The sequence below is a fragment of the Arachis stenosperma genome, chromosome 3 (genome assembly GCF_014773155.1).
Source record: "Arachis stenosperma cultivar V10309 chromosome 3, arast.V10309.gnm1.PFL2, whole genome shotgun sequence".
NCBI lineage: Eukaryota > Viridiplantae > Streptophyta > Magnoliopsida > Fabales > Fabaceae > Arachis > Arachis stenosperma.
Window position 1 is genome coordinate 119,631,353 of NC_080379.1, and position 22,459 is coordinate 119,653,811.

Below are 22,459 nucleotides of genomic sequence, written 5' to 3' on the forward strand. Positions count from 1 at the left end.
AAGTAAGGCTTAGTTCTTTGATTCCTCATGGTGCCGTGTTCGATCCTTGTGGCAAGCAATGGTGAGCTTTTTCTTTGGATTTCTTCCTTTGTTGAGCCCGATATTGCCCTTGAGGAGGGCAGGGTAGTGTTTTTGATCTTCTTGATTCATGGCACCAATTTGTGCTCTGCCCTTGTTGTGGGCAGGGCAGTGTTGCCTTTCAAGCCTTGTTTCCTTATGTTGCCCTCCTAGAGGGCAGTGTTCCCTTGTGGAGGGCAATGCTTGCTTCCTCCTTTAATGCGCCACACTTGTTCTCTCTTGGGCTACGGTTTCTTAAGCCACGCTTCCTCTTTTCTTCTTTTCTTCACCTACAATAGACCAAAACAACCACTCAAAGTATCACTAAATTCACAAGGCTTATAAATTAATTAAAAATCAATTAAATTCAGCTTAAACCTCATGAGTTAATATTAATTTCATGGTGGTTGTTTAATTTAAAGAAGTTATGCATTTTCACTCCAAATCACTTACTTAGGATGCAAGAAAGTGCATAAAGACTAGTAAAACAAGTGAAATTAGCTTGAAAAATGGGTATATGATGACCTGTCATCACACATCATGCACTCTCCATGTCAACTTTCCTTTTTGCACATCAATCAAAGCTCCCCCAATGGTAAGGAATGGTCTTTCCAAAATAATAGAGGCATTGGTATCTTCTTCCATGTCAAGGATTACAAAATCAGCAGAGAGTATGAACTTACGCACTTTCACTAACAAGTTTTCAACTACTCAATGTGAAAATTTAATAGAACGATCTGCAAATTGAAGAGAGATTCTTGTGGGCTTTACTTCATCAATTTGCATTTTCTTTATCAAGCAGAGTGGCATGAGCTTAATGCTAGCCTATAAGGCACAAAGAGTTCTTTCTGTAGTAATCTTGTAAGAATTGGAAATAATTAACTAATTAATTAACGTAAAATAATAATAAATTAATGGTCCCAAAATAGGTTCCAAAAATTTAGAATATCAATTAGAAAATATAAATATGATTATTGGACTCAGTAGATTTTTCAGAATTGGAAAATGTAATTTTCTTCGAAAAATTGCGTAAAAACATGTACCAGTAAATTTACCGGTAGTACTGACTTAAATCTATCCAGTACTGTGCGAGAATAATAAAAATAGTAGAAAACCTTAGGAAATAAATTAAAGTTAAAAATCGAGCGATAATTTTAAAGTTTTGGCTCATAGTTAGGGCAAACGAGCCAAAAATGCTAACGGGTTGGACCAGCCCCAAGTTAGGCCCAAACCCAACATATATAAGTTCATTAATGAAGACCATTCAGCCTCATTCATCATCAAACACAACCATAGAAGCTGCAAGTGAGAAGACAGGAGAAGAGAGAAGTGTTACTATTCACATACAACTTCCAGTGGCCATAACTCGAGCTACGGTGCTCCGATTTGCGTGCCATCAGCGCCTACGCGAAGCTTTCGTCAAGCCGTTAGTTCTATTTTACTTGTGTAGGTAAGAACCCGAAATTTTCTCTACTTTCCTCTGGCCTAAGAAATTCAAATTTTTGGGTTTTGGTTTTGAGTGAAATTTTGTGTTTTGGTTGTTTAGGTACTAACCATTAGTGAGGGATTGTTGGGTTCTATCCCAAATTTCAGTGGCTAAGATAAGGTTTCTCAAAATTCCTTGTAAATTGATATATTGTGAGTATTAGGTTTTGATTTTTATGAAATATTTGATGTTAGTTTGAATATTGGAGCTTGTTGGAGTTGCCTTGGATATTTGGAAGCATTTGGATCGGGATTGGTGATTTGATTTGGTTGGAGGCTTGAATTGGACTCAACTTGGTGTATTGTGCATATTGAGAATTGACCATGGTTTCAGTTTTCTCCATGTAATATATAACTTTTCTGGACACTTAGGCTAGTGAACTATAGGATAGGTTTGAATTGAATTGGTTGTTGAACTTGATGAATGATAATGTACAATGTTTTGATGATTTTGATTATTTTGATGAATTATGTTGTTGATGTGGATAAATGGTGTTGAAGATTGACATTGAGGTGGAATGAGGTTAATTATGATGATTGGTAGTAATAGAATGATGGTTGATGAGTATGTTGGTTGAGAAATGGTTTAGTATGATAAATTTGATCATTGGGGTTGAGGATTATGTGATGTGAGTGGAGATTGGTAAGAGTAGTGAATTGAGACACAAAAAGGGTAAGTTTTGATGTGAATTGAAGTTTGAGGTGGTTTAGATTTGCTTTGATTGTGAATTTTGGAAATTTGAGAACCTTGTTAACTTTTGGTTAAAACCAGTTTTGGTGAACTTTGACGGATCATAACTTGAGCCTTAGCTTTTGAAATTTGTTGAAATTTATTTTAAATAACAGTTCATTTAAAGATCTTTACATTGATATAAAGTTTGACCAAAATAGATTTTTGTAGAGGAGGTTATGACTGTTTAAAGTTTGGTGCCAAAAACTGAATTCTGCAACTTTGAAATTTTTCTGGGTCTAGTGATGGTTGTGTACGCGACATGGTGCACGCGGCACGACCAACCCATTCGGGTTGGGCATCTCGCGTACGCGAACACTGCATGCGTATGTGAGCTATTCAAAAATGAACCCTTGCGTGCGCCAACTTTAACACGCGACCCGAGTAACCCATTCGGGTTAGACATCTCGCGTACGCGAGCAGGGGGTTGCGTACGCAAGCAGGGGCTTGCGTACGCGAGACCCCTGCTTTTCTAAAATATTACTTTTTTTCTGTTTTCAAAGGTTCTCCTACTTTCTAAAATTACTTCAAAGTCTAATTAAGAGTATTGTCTAATATTTAGGCTATAATATTACTAAAGATAAGTTAGTGAATCATTTTATTGAATTTCTATGTGAATTTATAAAACGAAGACTTAGGATTCTGGAGTACTGAGGATGGATTAGTTGAAAGAAGTGATAGAGTACTGTAAAGACGACTGGTATGATGAAATTATGAAGTTGTGGATTTGATGATGCTTGAGACGAATCTAGGACTCGGAGTGGAATGATGGCCTTACTGAATACTGAAATGATTTCTGAAAACCATTGATATATTATTTTATACTGAGATTGTTGAGACGCTATGCATCTGGTAAGGACGGTCTTGGTTAATCCTGCTTGTCAAGGTTGCGGCGGTGGCGTAAAGGCTGTGGTTAGTCCCACTTACGTTGAGATGTGAGGTCTGTGGCAAGAGTATCCCGCTCGCATCCCTTTGGAATCACTAGAGTGTGCATGCACTATATCCTAGACCGTGTTCCGAGCATGATAGCTTAGGGGTTCCCATTATGAGACCGAAGGGTGACATCTCCATGGAGATGTGTCGGGTTAGCAGTTGAACCGACAATGTGATATCACAGCCAATAGGACAGGCATTCATCATGTGCATCTTCTATCTGTTTGTTTGCTTTGCCGACTTGAATTGCTTGCCTAATTGTATAACATGATTATTTACTTCTTGAATTTCTTGATATACATGCTATACTCTTGCTTTACTTGCATTGCTATTATTTGTGTTTTCTACTGGGATTGAGGAAATTCGGTAGGAGGTGGCGATGGGATCACATGGCGGTTAAGCTGGAGAAGGCTGTGGGACAACGGTGAATAGATAATTAGAAATCCTTTAAGTTAGTTTACCGCATTTCATAAAGGTTTTAAATTTATGGTTTTAATTTTTGTTATGCTTTAAGTTGAATCTTGTGTGGATATGAAGTTCTAGGATTGCCTCCAGCGTCCCGGAGTCTTATATCATACATTACTGAGCACTGTTACCATACTGAGAACCTCCGGTTCTCATTTCATACTTTGTTGTTATTTTTCAGATGCAGGTCATAACCCATCTTGGTGAGTTACGTGATAGTGACAGAGTGGAGGATATTTATCTCATGTTGGAGTTATTTGGTTATTTTGATTAGTTCTCTCACTTTTGTATTTATATTGCCTTAGAGGCTTACTTTGAGAGAGATATTTTGTATATGCTATTTTAACTTTCAAAACTCTGTATGTCTGTATATACTAGTTGGCTTAAACTTTGCGGGCTACGTCTAGTTCTTTATGATTATTATACTCTTATAGGTATATATGTTTTATTCTTTTGTATCTATACCTTGTACTTTACACTTTAGCTTCGTGTGAATGTTTGCAATTCTAAAACTCTGGTTTTGAGCCTAATTCTTCATCGGGCTTCTAGAACTATTATTCCTTTCTATATATAGATATTGTATAAGCCTTAGAATTGTCATAACCTTTGATTAACCTTTACTTTACGGCTAGAGGTAAGGCTTAGGATAATTAGGGTATTACATTTAATGGTATTAGAGTGGTTCATCCTTGTGAGCCTGAAGGATGGACCGATTGTGCCTCATTGCATACTCTATGTCATTTTTCTTGCATGCTATTTAGGTTATCTACTTGATATATGTATAGCATGCTTGTTTGTGAGTGCCTTTTTAGGATAATTGAAGCACTAGGCTTTTGATATTGAGACTGATCACCTTGATATCAATTGTTTGGTGTGAACAGGATCCTGAATGGCGACTCGCAGACAAGGTCAGACATGTACTTGAAGAGATTTTGAGGATAATTAACCCCCTAACGACTAGGCCGGGTTTATGGCCACGATGACTAACTTGGATAACTCTATGCAAGTAAACGCTACTGTCGCGATTCAAGCTGTGGAAATGATAGGACTACCAGCTGGAACTGGGTATGGAAGAGGGATCGGGACCAATTTGGATGGTGTCCCGATGGCACTAACCGCTTTCTTGAAAGTTATTCCCTCAATTTTCAAGGGAACAACAAATCCTGCTGAAGCAGACAATTGGTTCAAAGCTGTGGAGTGTGCACTACAAACTCAACATGTCCCGAATAATCAGTTCGTGGAATATGCGACTTATTAATTAGTGGGAGAAGCTCAACATTCGTGGTAGGGAGAATGTCAATTTCTGCGACTACAGAATATAGATATTCCATGGGAACTGTTTCGGACTGCTTTCTACAAGAAGTATTTTCCTGAATCAATAAGAGAGGCCAGAGAGTTAGAGCTTATGCAGCTGAAGCAAGGTTCAATGTCTGTGGTCGAGTATACGAGTAAGTTCGAGAAGCTCTGTAGGTTCTCAAGGGTATGTCAAGGAGTCCCTGAGTCATATGTGGGTTGGAAGTGTATAAGGTACCAAGGAGTTCTGAGGGGAAACATTATGAGTGTTGTGACTCTATTAGAGATTCGGAGATTCTATGAATTGGTGAACAAGGCAAGAATTGTTGAAGATTATGCCAAGGAGACGACATTGGTGAGAGATGATCATGGCGGTACTAGTAGCAGAAGTCATGGAAAGTATGTTCCATCAAGAGGCTAGAACTTCAAGAAGGGTAGACATGCCCCTCAGCGATCGCAAGGTCAAAGGAATATTGGAGAGACTAACCATGACCGATATCACCAGGCGAGAGGAGGAGGTAAGCAGGTGTAGGCTCAACAAGAGGAGCTAAGGTGCCTGAGATGTGGAAGATACCATCCGGAAGCATCGTGCATGGCTAGGTTCAATGGATGTTACCACTGCGGATTGTCAGGGCATATCTCTATACGTTGTCCTTATAGGAAAGATCAAGGTGTGAAGCGGTCTCAGCGACGGGGTTAAGGATCTCCATTTTGAGGTAACAAATGATAATCGAGTTTTAATTATATTGAGGATGTTGTAACCCGACTTTCCTTACTAACTTATGATGGGGACAAGGATTTAGAACTATGAATATCAGATTGAACGTCAGGCTTAGGACCAGAGTTTAGCTTAATTTCATTTTATGGAATGTTGCTGTTAGCGCTGGCCAAACTTAACGTCGGAGGAACCAACGGGAGAAGATTGTTTTGGTGGCTGCAGGCAAGCGATTCAGATTCTTAGTGACAACTAATTAGAGTGACGTAGCGAAAGGTGTGAGGGAGCATTGACACGGTAGAGTTATGAAAGATGAAGTACCTTAACGATTTGAATTACGTTGGCGATATTAAGTAGCCGAATACTTCATGGAAAGGAGGGACAGTTGTAGCTGAGGGTTATATACTCTTAGTGGTGAATGCGACTCTGAGTGGATTACCAATGGTTGAACAAAGTGACTGTGAATAACAAGTATCCGTTGTCAAGGATAGATGACTTAATGGATCAGTTGCAAGGAGCTAGAGTATTTTTTTTTTAAAAATTGATTTAAGATCCAGTTGCCATCTGATAAAGGTGAAGGAGGATGGCAATGGGAGACCTAATACGAGAGAGAGATTACCAATAAATGCGTATGACCCGATCTGTCTTTCTTTTGTAACCCGAGTTGAAGTACTTTATTCAGTGATCCTTCTTGATAATAAATTTGAATGTTTCCTAAATTAAACCATTGCTTTCATGTATCCTCGCCCGAAACTTGTACCCCTTGACGTGAGCCTAAACTTGTTTCGACCCAATCAAGTGTGAGGGAGACTACTATTGAGATAAACCATCAACAGAGACATATTTTGATTCAATATGCCTTATTGTTTCTTCCAAGGGTTCTTAATTTGGAATTCCTTTCTTGAGGAGCACTTTAATTCTCTTTCTAGTGCATTTTCTTTTTTCCTACAACCTCGTATGATCAAAACACAATGTATCTTTTTAATTTCGTACGGATACCATTCAAAATTGTTTGCTCTCTTTTAAGTTTGGTATCCATTCAGATAACTTGAGCTCATTTCGACATTGCATGTAATCCCTAGATGCAACCATCCTTATGCTAGTTCTTTAGGACACAACTTATGAACACGAAAGATGAAATTGGTGAACGTGCGACCTTACGAGGAGTTGTGAAGTTTCAATTTTGCAAATGGCATTATCGATGACTGAGTCGACACACAAAGGTGCCCATTAGTGCGAACGTCAGATTATGGGGTGAAATTCTTCAAATCTTAAAAGGAAAGATTAACTACAAAACCAATGTCTGTGTTGCTGGAATCCTGTGAACCAATTAGGATCTACAATGACGCTTTGTTGGAAGTCTTGGAGTGTGCTCTGATGCAACATTAGGATGTAGTGGTTTATGCATCATGACGGTTGAGGCTGTAAGAAGTGGATTATTTGATTCATGAATTGGAACCTGCTGCATTTATGCTATGTTGAGGATTTGGAGCGAGGAGGAAAATACCTCCGTGGAGATGGATGTAATTACTAAAGGACTACGATTGTTAGTTAAGCTGTCACCCAAGAATCTCCGCACTTGACTTTGGTTTCTACGTGTAGATTATAGGGTGGTTAATAAAACATTTGGTACATGGTGAATTATAAAGTGCAAAGTTAAGTAGGGAAGGAGCGAAATAAGTGAGAATAAATTTAGGCTTGAATTTTTTGCTGAGTTTAACATTTGATTTAGTTATGGTAAGTGAAAATTCATTAGTTGTTTAGTATGTCGAGTTGTAGTGTTGCATTTAAAGATGAATAACATGAGTAGGTATCCTAGTTATTGTTGAGGTCCTAGGTAATACAATTATTGTGATTAAAGATTTAATGAGACCTTGAGTTAAGCATAGAGATGCTATAAAGCCTTAAGTTATTACTTAGTCTTAGGATGAGTGTAAACCCTATTTGGGTTAAGTTGAGAAAGTTCAGAAGTAAGCCTAGGTTTTGGTAATACTATAATAATGTATGACTTGACTAAATAATTGGCTTAGTTAATTACTTAATGGTCCTAAGATAGGTTAAAATTGTATGTATTGGTTGATAAAATATGTGTATGTGTATTATGTGTGGTAAAATTGCTTTGGAGAACAATGAATTTGAATGGTTTGGAATGGTTGGAAATTGATGGATATTGTACTTGGAGCTATAGAAAATTGTTTAAGATTAGAATTGGTATAGTTGCGAATAGAAGTAGTAGAATGGTGACTAGACGTATCTTAGGCTTGAATACTTGAAGAGCTTAGTGGGTTAAGGTAAGTAAGGATTTCTAAAAAACTAAATTTAATTGGTTGTGAGATTAGATTGATTCGGAGTAGGCTTTGGAGATGATTATAGGTGTAATTGAATTTGTGCGTAGATGGTAATGAATAAATTGTTGGTTTTGCAAGATAGATTTGAAGAACATTGAATTGAAATGCTAATGTAGTATTGAGGTTGACTGAAGGGAGCTAAGAGTGAGCAGGATCAGATGAGTACATCACAGGCTTGAATTTGGTTAAGATATGGCATTATAAATAAGAATGAAGGATGTAAATAGGAAATTGAGTTGACGTGGAGGAATGGAAAGGTGAATAGAGAGAGATAGGTTTAAGTTAAGGGAACATTTAATGAAGATGATGGGTAAACCAAATTTTGAGGGTAAAATTTCTTATTTGGTGGGAAGAATATAAGAACCGAAAATAATTAATTGATTAATTAACATAAAATAATAATAAATTAATGGTCATAAGAACCCTTGTAAATTGATGTATTGTGAATATTAGATTTTGATTTTTATGAAATATATGATGTTAGTTTGAATATTGGAGCTTGTTGGAGTTGCCTTGGATATTTGGAAGCATTTGGATCGGGATTGGTGATTTGATTTGGTTGGAGGCTTGAATTAGACTCAACTTGGTGTATTGTGCATACTGGGAATCGACCAAGGTATGGTTTCAGTTTCCTCTATATAATATATAATATTTCTGGACACTTAGGCTAGTGAACCATAGGATAGGTTTGGATTGAATTGGTTGTTAAACTTGTTGAATGATAATGTATGATGTTTTGATATGATTTTGATTATTTTGATGAATTATGTTGTTGATGTGGATAAATGGTGTTGAGGATTGAGATTAATGTGGAATGAGGTTAATTATGATGATTGGTAGTGATAGAATGATGGTTGATGAGTATGTTGGTTGAGAAATGGTTTAGTATGATAAATTTGATCATTGGGGTTGAGGATTATGTGATGTGAGTGAAAATTGGTAAGAGTGGTGAATTGAGACACAAAAAGGGTAAGTTTTGATGTGAATTGAAGTTTGAGGTGGTTTAGATTTGCTTTGATTGTGAATTTTGAAAATTTGAGAACTAACTTTGTTAACTTTTGGTAAAAACCAGTTTTTGGTGAACTTTGATGGATCATAACTTGAGCCTCAGCTTTCAAAATTTGTTAAAATTTATCTTAAATAACAGTTCATTTAAAGATCTTTACATTGATATAAAGTTTGACCAAAATGGATTTTTTGTAAAAGAAGTTATGATTGTTTAAAGTTTAGTGCCAAAAATTGAATTATGCAACTTTGAAATTTTTCTAAGTCTAGTGAGGGTTGCGTACGCGACATGGTGCACGCGACGCGACCAACCCATTTGGGTTGGGCATCTCGCGTATGCGGACACTTTATGTGTACGCAAGCTATTCAAAAATGAACCCTTGCGTGCGCGAACTTTAACACGCAACGCGAGCAACCCATTCGGCTTAGACATCTCGCGTACGTGAACAGCGGGTTGCGTACGCGACCACCCTTTTTCAACAGCATGCGTACGCGAGGCAAGGGCTTGCGTACGTGAGACCCCTGTTTTTCTAAAATATGATTTTTCTCTATTTTCAAAGGTTCTCCGACTTTCTAAAATCCTTCAAAGGCTAATTAAAAGTATTGTCTAATATTTAGACTCTAATATTACTAAAGATAAGTTAGTAAATTATTTTATTCAATTTCTATGTGAATTTAGAAAAAAGAGACTTCGGATTCTGGAGTACTGAGGGTGGATTAGTTGAGAGAAGAGATAGGGTACTGTAAAGACGACTGGTATGATGAAATTATGAAGTTGTGGATTTGATGATGCTTGAGACGAGTCTAGGACTCAGAGTGGAATGATGGCCTTACTAAATACTGAAAATGATTTCTGAAAACAATTTATATATTATTTTATATTGAGATTGTTGAGATGTTATGCGCCTGGCAAGGATGGTTTGGTTAATCCTGCTTGTCGAGGTTGCGGTGGCGACGTAAAGGCTGTGGTTAGTCCCACTTATATTGAGATGTGAGGTCCTTGGCAAGAGTATCCCACTCGCATCCATTCGAAATCACTAGAGTGTGCAGACACTATATCTTGTAGCGTGTTTCGAGCACGATATCTCGGGGGTTCCCATTATGAGACCGAAGGGCAACATCTTCCTGGAGATGTGTCGGGTTGGCAGTTGAACCGACAATGTAATATCACGGCCAATAGGATAGGCATTCATCATGTGCATCTTCTATCTATTTGTTTGTTTTTCCGAATTTAATTGCTTGCCTAATTGTATAACATGATTATTTGCTTTTTGAATTTCTCGATATACATGCTATACTTGTGCTTTACTTGCATTCCTATTATTTATGTTTTCTACTGGGATTGGGGAGGTTCGGTAGGCAATGGTGATGGGATCGCATGGAGGTTAGGTTGGAGAAGGCTGTGGGACAGCGGTGAACTGATAGTTAGAAATCCCTTAAGTTAGTTTACCCCATTTCATAAAGGGTTTAAAGTTATGGTTTTAATTTTAGTTATGCTTTAAGTTGAATCATGTGTGGATATGAAGTTCTAGGATTGTCTATAGCGTCCCGAAGTCTTATATCTTACATTACTAGGCACTGTTACCATACTGAGAACCTCCGGTTCTCATTCCATACTTTGTTGTTGTTTTTCAGATGCAGGTCGTAACCCACTTCGGTGAGTTAGGTGATGGTGACAGAGCGAAGGATCTTTATCTCATGTTGGAGTCATTTGGTTATTTTGATTAGTTCTCTCACTTTTATATTTATATTGCCTTAGAGGCTTACTTTGAGAGAGATATTTTGTATATGCTGTTTTAACTTTTAAAACTCTGTATGTCTATATATACTAGTCGGCTTAAACTCTGTGGGCTGTGGCTAGTTCTTTTTGATTATTATACTCTTATATCTATATATGTTTTATTCTCTTGTATCTATACCTTGTACCTTATGCTTTAGCTTCGTGTGAACATTTGCGATTCTTAAACTCTGTTTTTGAGCCTAATTCTTTATCGGGCTTCTGGAACTATTATTCCTTTCTATATATAGATATTGTATAAGCCTTAGAATTGTCGTAACCTTTGATTAACCTTTGCTTTATGGCTAGAAGTAAGGCTTAGAGTAATTAGGGTGTTACAAATCTCACCTAATGGTACAAGAATCAAGAAACTCCCAGGATCCTTTAACTTGTGGGGTAAATTCGTTTGTATGATGGCACTACACTCCTTAGTGAGGACCATTGTTTCATCCTCCCTTCAATTCTTCTTTTTTGCTAGCAACTCCTTCAGAGATGCATTTGCTCCAAGATTTTAGCAAAAGGAATATTAACTTGTAGCTTTCTGAAAACCTCCAGGAACTTAGAGAATTTCTTGTCCTTGGTCTCCTTTTGTAGCATTTGAGGGTATGAAATTCTGGGATTGTATTTGGGCACTTTAATCTTCTCTAATGTTTGCTCCTTGGAAGCCTGAATTGGTTGTGCAGGGGAGTTTGTAGGGACATGTTTCCCTTAAGGAATGACCTCCTTCATGGCTTCTCCATCTTGCTTGTCATTGCTTGTGACTTCTTCACCTACCACCTTTCCACTCCTCAAGTTGATAGCCGTATATTCTTCTCTTGTGTTGGAAATTGTGTCACTGGGTAGAGTATTTGTAGATTTCTCAGACATTTGCTTTGCCAATTAACCCATTTGAACTTCTAAGTTTCGGATGGAGGCTTTGGTTTCATGTATAAAATTTGTAGTGGTTTGGACAAAAGTGGAGGTGTGTTGGGAGAGTTTTTCTAAGAAAATTTCCATAGGGCAATGCTTTTAAGAAATTTGGGATGGTTGTGATGATTGGTAAGGGGTATTGAAATTGTTTTACTGGGGTTTTCCTTGAAGTTGTTTTGCCTCCTCTTGATTGCCCCATCCAAGGTTGGGGTGACTTCTCCATCCGGCATTGTATGCCTTAGAGAAAGGATCATTTTGATGTGGCTTAGAAAAGTTTTCCATGTAATTCACTTGTTCAACAGAGGATTGGCCAAGCTCACAATCTTTACCTTGAGAGACTCCTCCCACCATGTCATAGGAGATACCTTGTGCACCTACTACAGAGGCTTGCATGTTTCCTAGTTGTTGAGTGATTGCATTGATTTGTTGAGACATAGACTTTTTTGTGCTAAAAGAGTATCCAGTGCATCCAACTCCATCACTCCTTTCCTCATTTATCTCTCGAAGGATTGTAGATATTGATTATTGGCCACCATCTCTATCAATTCTAAGGCTTCATCAATGGTCTTTTTCATGTGGAGAGATCCTCCGGCTGAGTTGTCCAATAAGTTCCTTGAAGTCGGGATAATCCCATCATAGAAAATATGGAGTTGTACCCAGTTAGAGAACATATCAGGGAGCACTTTCTCAGCATTTTCTTGTACCTCTCCCAAGCTTCATAAAGAGATTCTTCATCGTGTTGTCTGACTGTTTAGATATCCGTTCTCAGCTTTGTCAACCTTTGAAGTGGAAAGAATTTGGATAGGAACTTGCTGACCAAATCATCCCAGGTTGCTATACTCTCCTTCAGTTGAGTTTCAAGCCACTGCTTAGCCCAAATCCTCATAGAGAATGGGAACAACAACAACCAGTAAACTTTAATAGAAACTCCATTAGTCTTGACCGTATCATAGATTTATAGGAAGTTAGAGATATGTTAGTTAGGATTTTCTTGAGGACTTCCACCAAATTAGCATTTTTGCTGTACCAAGGTGATGAGTTGGAGCTTCAACTCAAAGTTGTTGGTATTCACATTAGGAGTGACAATGCAACTGCCACAATTCCCAGGATTTGGAGTAGTGAAAACCCTAAGAATCCTCCTAGCTGGCTGGGCATTAATGACATTGTGGGCAATGACATTATTGTTGTTCTCTACCATGTTGATTTCTATTTCTTCTTCAATATTTCTTCAATCTGTTCTTCAATTCTCTGGTCTCTGGCTTGCTTTCTTTGTCACTAGAGGGTCCTTTCAATTTCAAGATCGTATTGAAGAGGCTCTTTGTCCTTATTATGCTGCATAAACACACACAGAGAACAAGAAAAAATTAGAATCCCCTACGTCAAAGTGAAGGGCATTCCCAATGAGGTAACTAACAAAAAAGAATAAATAACAAAAGAAAAGGTCTAATCTAGGTAATCAATTAATTGGTTTGTTGTTAATCTTAATTTATCCTCGGTAAATGCGCCAAAAATTTGATGCAAATTTTCCCAAATTATTATCAGTAAGTACACCGAGTCGTACCTAATAATACCACCAGAGTGGGTTATCATTTTCACGAGGATTAACGGACCAAGTAACAGTGATCAAGTGATTAATCTAGTCAGACAATCAAAATTTAGAGTTTAGAAGTCTTTAACATAAAATAATGAATTAAGTGAAAGCAAGCAGTAAATGTTTAAGAAAGTAGTATTACGTAAAGAGTTAAGGTTTTAGAGATGTTGAACTTCAGGAAGAATGCTCTTCACTCTCTACTTTAATCATGCAAGATGTTTCTATGGCAAATCATTAGTAACCAAATCCCAATTCCTTGGTAATTCAATTTCTCTTAACTTAATAAACCACCAATTCCTTCATTAATTGATTATGAAAAGAAGTGAAGTACGTTCACTCATTTAGAAACCATACAATTCACAAGAGTTAACCCTAGTTGATCCGATGTCACTTATCAACTCTAGTTTCAAAACTTAAGGAACTGTGAGAAGGAGTTTTCAAGCTTAATTCCAAAAACTAAATTTTTCAATATGATAATTAGAATTCAGTTAAGGTTATAACTATTTCTCAATAGATTCAAACCCTTATGATGAAGAATAAAAATGCTTTCTTGAGAAAACATCAATGCATTAATAAAAAGTAGAAAAGCTATAATATTAGTCCATTAGAATCAAGTCAATCAATAGAGCTCCTAACATTAACCAAGGAGATTAGTAACTCATGCTAAGCTTCAAATCAAAGACAATGAAAAACCGGCCAAAAAGTCCTATCCAGGTTTTTAGGATCTTTTTATATTAAACCTAAAACAAAACCTAAAATTCAAATCTAATCAAATCAAATAAAATCAAATATTCCACAATTAATCTTCAATTCTCAGTGTGATTCAAGTCCAAAGCTTAATGATCCAATCCTTTAATAAATCAAATGTGGGCTTGAGTGATAACTTGAAGTTTGTGGGTTCATGGCCATGGGTGTGTGGCACGCCCACTCACTGGTGTGTTGCACGCCCAATCTTTTCAGGCCCTTGGGAGTGGTCACCTTGGGTGTGGGGTGATAGACAAAATTGTGACTCATACTTTTCACAACTCGAACAATTCCTAGCAATGGCTCCAAAAACTTGGTGCACAATATTATGGTTCACACACATTCTTCACAACTTCGCACAACTAACCAGCAAGTGCACTGGGTCGTCCAAGTAATAAACCTTACGTGAGTAAGGGTCGATCCCACAGAGATTGTTGGTATGAAGCAAGCTATGGTCATCTTGTAAATCTCAGTCAGCCGGATTCTAATGGTTATAATGGCTTTCGAATATAAAGATAAATAAAGCATAAAATAGAGATAGAGATACTTATGTAATTCATTGGTGGGAATTTCAGATAAGCGCATGAAGATACTGTGTTCCTTCTGAATCTCTGCTTTTCTACTGCTTTCATCCAATCATTCTTATTCCTTTCCATGGCAAGCTGTATGTTGGGGGATCACCGTTGTCAATGGCTACCATCCATCCTTTCATTGAAAATGGTCCAGGTGCGCTGTCACCGCACGGCTAATCATCCGTCGGTTCTCGATCATGTAAGAATAGGATTTACTATCCTTTTGCGTTGTCACCACGCCTTACAGTCGAGAGTTTGAAGCTTGTCACAGTCGTCATTCAATCCTTGAATCCTACTCGGAATACCACAGACAAGGTTTAGACTTTCCAGATTCTCAAGAATGCTGCCAATGGATTCTAGCTTATACCACGAAGATTCTGATTAAGGAATCCAAGAGATATTCATTAGCTTATTTTCATGTAGAACAAAAGTGGCAGTCAGGCACATGTTCATAAGTGAGAATGGTGATGAGCGTCACATAATCATCACATTCATCAGGTTCTTGGGTGCGAATGGATATCTTAGAATAAGAATAAGCGTGAATTGAATAGAAGAACAATAGTACTTGCATTAATACTCGAGGAACAGCAGAGCTCCACACCCTTAATCTATGGTGTGTAAAAACTCCACCGTTGAAAATACATAAGTGATAATGGTCCAGGCATGGCCGTGAGGGCAGCCCCCAAAACGTGATCAAAGGATCAAAAGATAATCCAAAGATATCAAAACACAATAGTAAAAAGTTCTATTTATACTAAACTAGTTACTAGGGTTTACAGAAATAAGTTTAAGTCCAGAAATCCACTTCTGGGGCCCACTTTGGTGTGTGATTGGGCTGAGCTTGAGCTTTACACGTGCAGAGGCTTCTCTTGGGATTAAACGCCAAGTTGTAACGTATTTTTGGCGTTTAACTCTGGTTTGTGACGTGTTTCTGGCGTTTTACTCCATAATGCAGCATGGAACTGGCGTTGAACTCCAATTTGCGTCATCTAAACTCGAATAAAGTATAGACTATTATATATTGCTGGAAAGCCCTGGATGTCTACTTTCTAAAGAAATTGAGATCGCGCTATTTGGAATTTTGTAGCTCCAGAAAATCCATTTCGAGTGCAGAGAGGTCAGAATCCAACAGCATCTGTAGTCCTTTTTCAGCCTCCTATTAGATTTTTGTTCAGGTCCCTCAATTTCAGCCAGAAAATACCTGAAATCATAGAAAAATACACAAACTCATAGTAAAGTCCAGAAATGTGAATTTTGCATAAAAACTAATAAAAACATCCCTAAAAGTAGCTAGATCCTACTAAAACTACCTAAAAACAATGCCAAAAAGCGTATAAATTATCCGCTCATCACAACACCAAACTTAAATTGTTGCTTGTCCCCAAGCAATTGAAAATCAAATAGGATAAAAAGAAGAGAATATACTATAAATCCCAAAATATCAATGAATATTAGTTCTAATTAGATGAGCGGGACTTGTAGCTTTTTGCTTCTGAACAGTTTTGGCATCTCACTTTATCCTTAGAAGTTTAGAATGATTGGCATCCATAGGAACTCAGAGTTCAGATAATGTTATTGATTCTCCTTGTTAAGTATGTTGATTCTTGAACACAGCTACTTTTATGAGTCTTGGCCGTGGCCCTAAGCACTTTGTTTTCCAGTATTACCACCGGATACATAAATGCCACAGACCCATGACTGGGTGAACCTTTTCAAATTGTGACTCAGCTTTGCTAAAGTCCCCAGTTAGAGGTGTCCAGAGCTCTTAAGCACACTCTTTTTGCTTTGGATCACGACTTTAACCACTCAGTCTCAAGCTTTTCACTTGGACCTTCATGACACAAGCACATGGTTAGGGATAGCTTGATTTAGCTGCTTAGGCCTGGATTTTATTTTCTTGGGCCCTCCTATCCATTGATGCTCAAAGCCTTGGATCCTTTTTACCCTTGCCTTTTGGTTTTAAGGGCTATTGGCTTTTTCTGCTTGCTTTTTTTCTCTTTCTTTTTTTTTCGCAAGCTTCTTCTTTTTCACTGCTTTTTCTTGCTTCAAGAATCAATTTCATGATTTTTCAGATTATCAATAACATTTTTCTTTGTTCATCATTCTTTCAAGAGCCAACAATTTTAACATTCATAAATAACAAGATAAAAAATATGCACTGTTTAAGCATTCATTCAGAAAACAAAGGGTATTGTCACCACATCAATATAATTAAACTAATTTCAAGGATGAATTCGAAACTCATGTACTTCTTGTTCTTTTGTATTAGAAACATTTTTCATTTAAGAAAGGTGAAGGATTCATGGAATTATTCATAGCTTTAAGACATAGTTACTAAATACTAATGATCATGTAGTACAGACTCAAAACATAGACAAACATATAGCATAATACTGAAACAGAGAGATAAGAACAAGGAAGTTAAGGAATGAGTCCACCTTAGTGAGGGTGGTGCCTTCTTCTTGAAGGACCAATGGTGTTCTTGAGCTTCTCTATATCTCTTCCTTGCCTTTGTTGCTCCTCCCTAATAGCTCTTTGATCTTCTCTAATCTCATTGAGAATGATGGAGTGCTCTTGGTGTTCCACCCTTAATTGGTTCATGTTATGACTCAATCCTTCTAGAGAAGTGTTGAGTTGTTCCAATAGTTGTTTGGAGAAAAATGCATCCCTTGAGGCATCTCAGGGATTTCTTGATGATGAGCTTCCTCATGCGTCTCTTGAGATCCATGAATGGGCTCTCTTGTTTGCTCCATCCTCTTCTTAGTGATGGGCTTGTCCTTTTCAATGAGGATGTCTCCTTCTATGACAACTCCAGCTAAGTTGCATAGATGGCAAATGAGATGAGGAAAAGCTAGCCTTGCCAAGATGGAGGGCTTTTCGGCTACTTTGTAGAGTTCTAGAAAGATGACTTCATGAACTTCTACTTTTCTCTCCAATCATGATGCTATGGATCATGATGTCCCGATCCACAGTTACTTCAGATCGATTGCTAGTGGGAATGATGGAGTGTTGGATGAACTCTAACCATCCTCTAGCCACGTGCTTAAGGTCCAGTCTTCTCAATTAAATCGGCTTATCATTTGAGTCTCTTTTCCATTGAGCTCCTTCCACACATATGTCCATGAGGACTTGGTCCAACTTTTGATCAAAGTTGACCCTTCTAGTGTAGGGGCGTGCGTCTTCTTGCATTATAGGCAAGCTAAACGCCAACCTTACGTTCTCCAGACTGAAATCTACGCATTTCCCTCGAACCATTGTAAGCCAATTCTTTGGGTTTGGGTTCATGCTTTGATCATGGTTCCTAGTGATCCATGCGTTTGCATAGAACTCTTGAACTGTTAATTTTCCAACTTGTTGAATGGGATTGGAGAGAACTTCCCATCCTCTTCTTCTAATCTCTTGTTGGATCCCTAGATATTCGCCCTTTTTGAGCTTATAAGGGACCTCAGGGATCACCTTTTTCTTGACCACAACTTCATAAAAGTGGTCTTGATGGGCTTTTGAGATGAATCTCTCCATCTCCCATGACTCAGAGGTGAAATTAATTGCCTTCCCTTTCCTCTTTCTTGAGGTTTCTCTGGCCTTAGGTGCCTGATGAGCGGATAATTTATACGCTTTTTGGCATTGTTTTTAGGTAGTTTTTAGTAAGTTCAAGCTACTTTTAGGGATGTTTTCATTAGTTTTTATGTTAAATTCACATTTCTGGAATTTACTATGAGTTTGTGTGTTTTTCTGTGATTTCAGGTAATTTCTGGCTGAAATTGAGGGGCTTGAGCGAAACTCTGAAAAAGGCTGACAAAAGGACTGCTGATGCTGTTGGATTCTGACCTCCCTGCACTCAAAATGGATTTTCTGGAGCTACAGAACTCCAAATGGTGCGGTCTCAACGGCGTTGGAAAGTAGACATCCAGAGCTTTCCAGCAATATATAATAGTCCATACTTTATTCGGGAATTGACTACGTAAAGTGGCGCTCAACGCCAAGTACATGCTGTTGTCTGGAGTCAAACGCTAGAAACACGTCACGACCCGGAGTTGAACGCCAGAAACATGCTATAACTCGGCGTTCAACTCCAATAAAAGTCTCAGTTCGTGGATAGATCAAGCTCAGCCCGAACATACACCAAGTGGGCCTCGAAAATGGATTTATGCATCAATTACTTACTCATGTAAACCCTAGTAGCTAGTCTAGTATATATAGGACACTTTACTATTGTACTAGACATCTTTGGTCTCAGTTTCGTATTATTCTTCATCTGAGGAGGCTATTGATCACGTTTTGGGGGGCTGGCCATTCGGCCATGCCTGAACCTTTCACTTATGTATTTTCAACGGTAGAGTTTCTACACACCATAGATTAAGGGTGTGAAGCTCTGCTGTACCTCGAGCTTCAATGCAATTACTATTATTTTCTATTCAATTCTCTTTATTATTATTCCAAGATATTCGTTGTACTTCAACTTGATGAATGTGATAATCCGTGACACTCATAATCATTCTCACCTATGAACGCGCGTGACTGACAACCACTTCCGTTCTACCTTAAGCCGGGCGCATATCTCTTAGATTCCCCAACAGAATCTTCGTGGTATAAGCTAGATAGATGGCGACATTCATGGGAATCCGGAAAGTCTAACCTTGTCTGTGGTATTCCGAGTAGGATTCCGGGAATCCGGATAGTCTAACCTTGTTTGTGGTATTCCGAGTAGGATTCTGGGATTGAATGACTGTGACGAGCTTCAAACTCCTGAAGGCTGGGCATTAGTGACAGACGCAAAAGAATCAAGGGATTCTATTCCAACCTGATTGAGAACCGACAGATGATTAGCCGTGCTGTGACAGAGCATAGGACCATTTTCACTGAGAGGATGGGATGTAGCCATTAACAACGGTGATGCCCTACATACAGCTTGCCATGGAAAGGAGTAAGAAGGATTGGATGAATGTAATAAAGAAGTAGAGATTCAAGAGGAGCACAGCATCTCCATACGCCTATCTGAAATTCCCACTATTGATTTACATAAGTATTTCTATCCTATTTTATTTTCTGTTTATTAATAATTTTCGAACTTATCCATAATCAATTATTATCCGCCTGACTGAGATTTACAAGACAACCATAGCTTGCTTCATACCAACAATCTCTGTGGGATCGACCCTTACTCACGTAAGGTATTACTTGGATGACCCAGTACACTTGCTGGTTAAGTTGAACGGAGTTGTGACCACACATAGTTGTGAACCATGGTATTGGCATCATGTCTTTGGCGCCATTGCCAGGGAAAGAAAAAGCAATGAATTTTACAAAATACAATAACAAATGAATCACAATTTTGTCCGCCAGTGCCATCAATGGTTATGGAAAAACAAAAAAGCTATACTTTTACCACAACAAACTTAGAATGTTGCTCGTCCTCGAGCAAAAGAAGAAAGAATAGAAGAAGAAGAAGAAGATATGGAGGAGAGGGAGAGAGGTGTGGGTTTCGGCCAAGGGGGAGAAGAGAGGGTAGTATTGTGTGAAAATGAAGAAGGATGGAGGGGTTCATATAGTGGAGGGAGAGGGGTTTGGGTTCGGTCATTTAGGGTGGGTTTGGGTGGGAAAGAGATTTTGAATTTGAAGGTAGGTGGGGTTTATGGGGAAGAGTGGATGGATGTGATTGGTAAAGGAGTAATGGGGAAGAGAGATTGATGTGATTGGTGAAGTGTATAGTGTTATTGGATTGTGTGAAGAAGAGAGAAGTGGGGTAGGTAGGGATCCTATGGGGTCCACAGATCCTGAGGTGATCCTGTGGGGTCCACAGATCTTGAGGTGTCAAAGATTTCTCATCCCTGCACCTTTTAGGCGTGTAAAACGCCCTCTGTATGCAATCCTGGCATTTATCGCCAGACTGATGATTGTTTCTTGCGTTAAACGCCGAAATGTAGCCTGTTTCTGGCATTTAACACCAGCCTGATGCTTGTTTCTGGCGTTTAAATGCCAGACAGCTCTCCCTCCAGGGTGTGCTTTTTCTTCTGCTGTTTTTGATTCTATTTTTAATTTTTGTAATTGTTTTGTGACTCCACATGATCATAAACCTAATAAAACATATAAGAACAATAGAAATATAGATAAATAAAAATTGGGTTGCCTCCTGGTGCACGAAATTGTGATCTCTACTTTTCACAGCTCAAATAGTCCCCGGTAATGGTTCCAAAAACTTGGTGCTCAATACCATGGTCTAAACATAATTTCACAACTTCGCACAACTAACCAGCAAGTGCACTAGGTCGTCCAAGTAATAAACCTTACGCGAGTAAGGGTCGATCCCACGGAGATTGTTGGTATGAAGCAAGCTATGGTCACCTTGTAAATCTCAGTCTAGCAGATTCAAATGGTTATGGATGATATATGAATAAAACATAAAGATAGAGATACTTATGTATTCCATTGGTGAGAATTTCAGATAAGCAAATGGAGATGCTTTGTCCCTTCCGTCTCTCTGCTTTCCTACTGTCTTCATCCAATCCTTCTTACTCCTTTCCATGGCAAGCTGTATGTTGGGCATCACCGTTGTCAGTGGCTACAATCCCGCCCTCTCAGTGAAAATGTTCAATGCACCCTGTCACGGCACGGCTAATCATCTGTCGGTTCTCAATCAGGTTGGAATAGAATCCAGTGATTCTTTTGCGTCTGTCACTAACGCCTAGCCTTCAGGAGTTTGAAGCTCGTCACAGTCATTCAATCATTGAATCCTACTCAGAATACCACAGACAAGGTTTAGACCTTCCGGATTCTCTTGAATACCGCCATCAATTCTAGCTTATACCACGAAGATTCCGATTAAGGAATCCAAGAGATAAACATTCAAGCCTTGTTTGCTTGTAGAACGGGTGTGGTTGTCAGGCACGCATTCATAAGTGAGAATGATGATGAGCGTCACATAATCATCACATTCATCAAGTTCTTGAGTACGAATGAATATCTTGGAATAAGAACAAGCTGAATTGAATAGAAGAACAATAGTAATTGCATTAATACTCGAGGTACAGCAGAGCTCCACACCTTAATCTATGGTGTGTAGAAACTCCACCGTTGAAAATACATAAGAACAAGGTTCAGACATGGCCGTGAGGCCAGCCTCCCAATGATCTAAGAACTAGATGTCCAAAGATTTTAAATACAATAGCAAAAGGTCCTATTTGTAGAGAACTAGTAGCCTAGGGTTTACAGAAATGAGTAAGTGACAGAAAAATCCACTTCCGGGCCCACTTGGTGTGTGCTTGGGCTGAGCATTGAAGCATTTTCGTGTAGAGACTTCTCTTGGAGTTAAACGCCAGCTTTTGTGCCAGTTTGGGCGTTTAACTCCCATTCTTGTGCCAGTTCCGGCGTTTAACGCCGGGCAGTTTTGAGCTGATTTGGAACGCCAGTTTGGGCCATCAAATCTTGAGCAAAGTATAGACTATTATATATTTCTGAAAATCCCAGGATGTCTACTTTCTAACGCCGTTGAGAGCGCACCAATTGGGCGTCTGTAGCTCCAGAAAATCCACTTCGAGTATAGGGAGGTCAGAATCCAATAGCATCTGCAGCCCTTTTCAGTCTCTGAATCAGATTTTTGCTCAGGTCCCTTAATTTCAGCCAGAAAATACCTGAAATCACAGAAAAATACACAAACTCATAGTAAAGTCCAGAAAAGTGAATTTTAACTAAAAACTAATAAAAATATACTAAAAACTAACTAAAACATACTAAAAACATACTAAAAACAATGCCAAAAAGCGTATAAATTATCCGCTCATCACAACACCAAACTTAAATTGTTGCTTGTCCCCAAGCAACTGAAAATCAAATAAGAT

At 38.4% G+C, this 22,459-nt stretch overlaps 1 protein-coding gene across 1 annotated transcript; it reads left to right on the plus strand.

Moving 5' to 3' along the window:
- Positions 1–4,649: 4,649 nt before the first annotated feature.
- On the plus strand, positions 4,650–5,384 carry LOC130966638 (uncharacterized). The gene is made up of 2 exons (XM_057891456.1): positions 4,650–4,889; positions 4,986–5,384. Exons 1-2 carry the CDS (start codon positions 4,650–4,652, stop codon positions 5,382–5,384), a joined length of 639 nt encoding a protein of 212 aa, XP_057747439.1.
- The last annotated feature ends 17,075 nt before the right edge of the window (positions 5,385–22,459 follow it).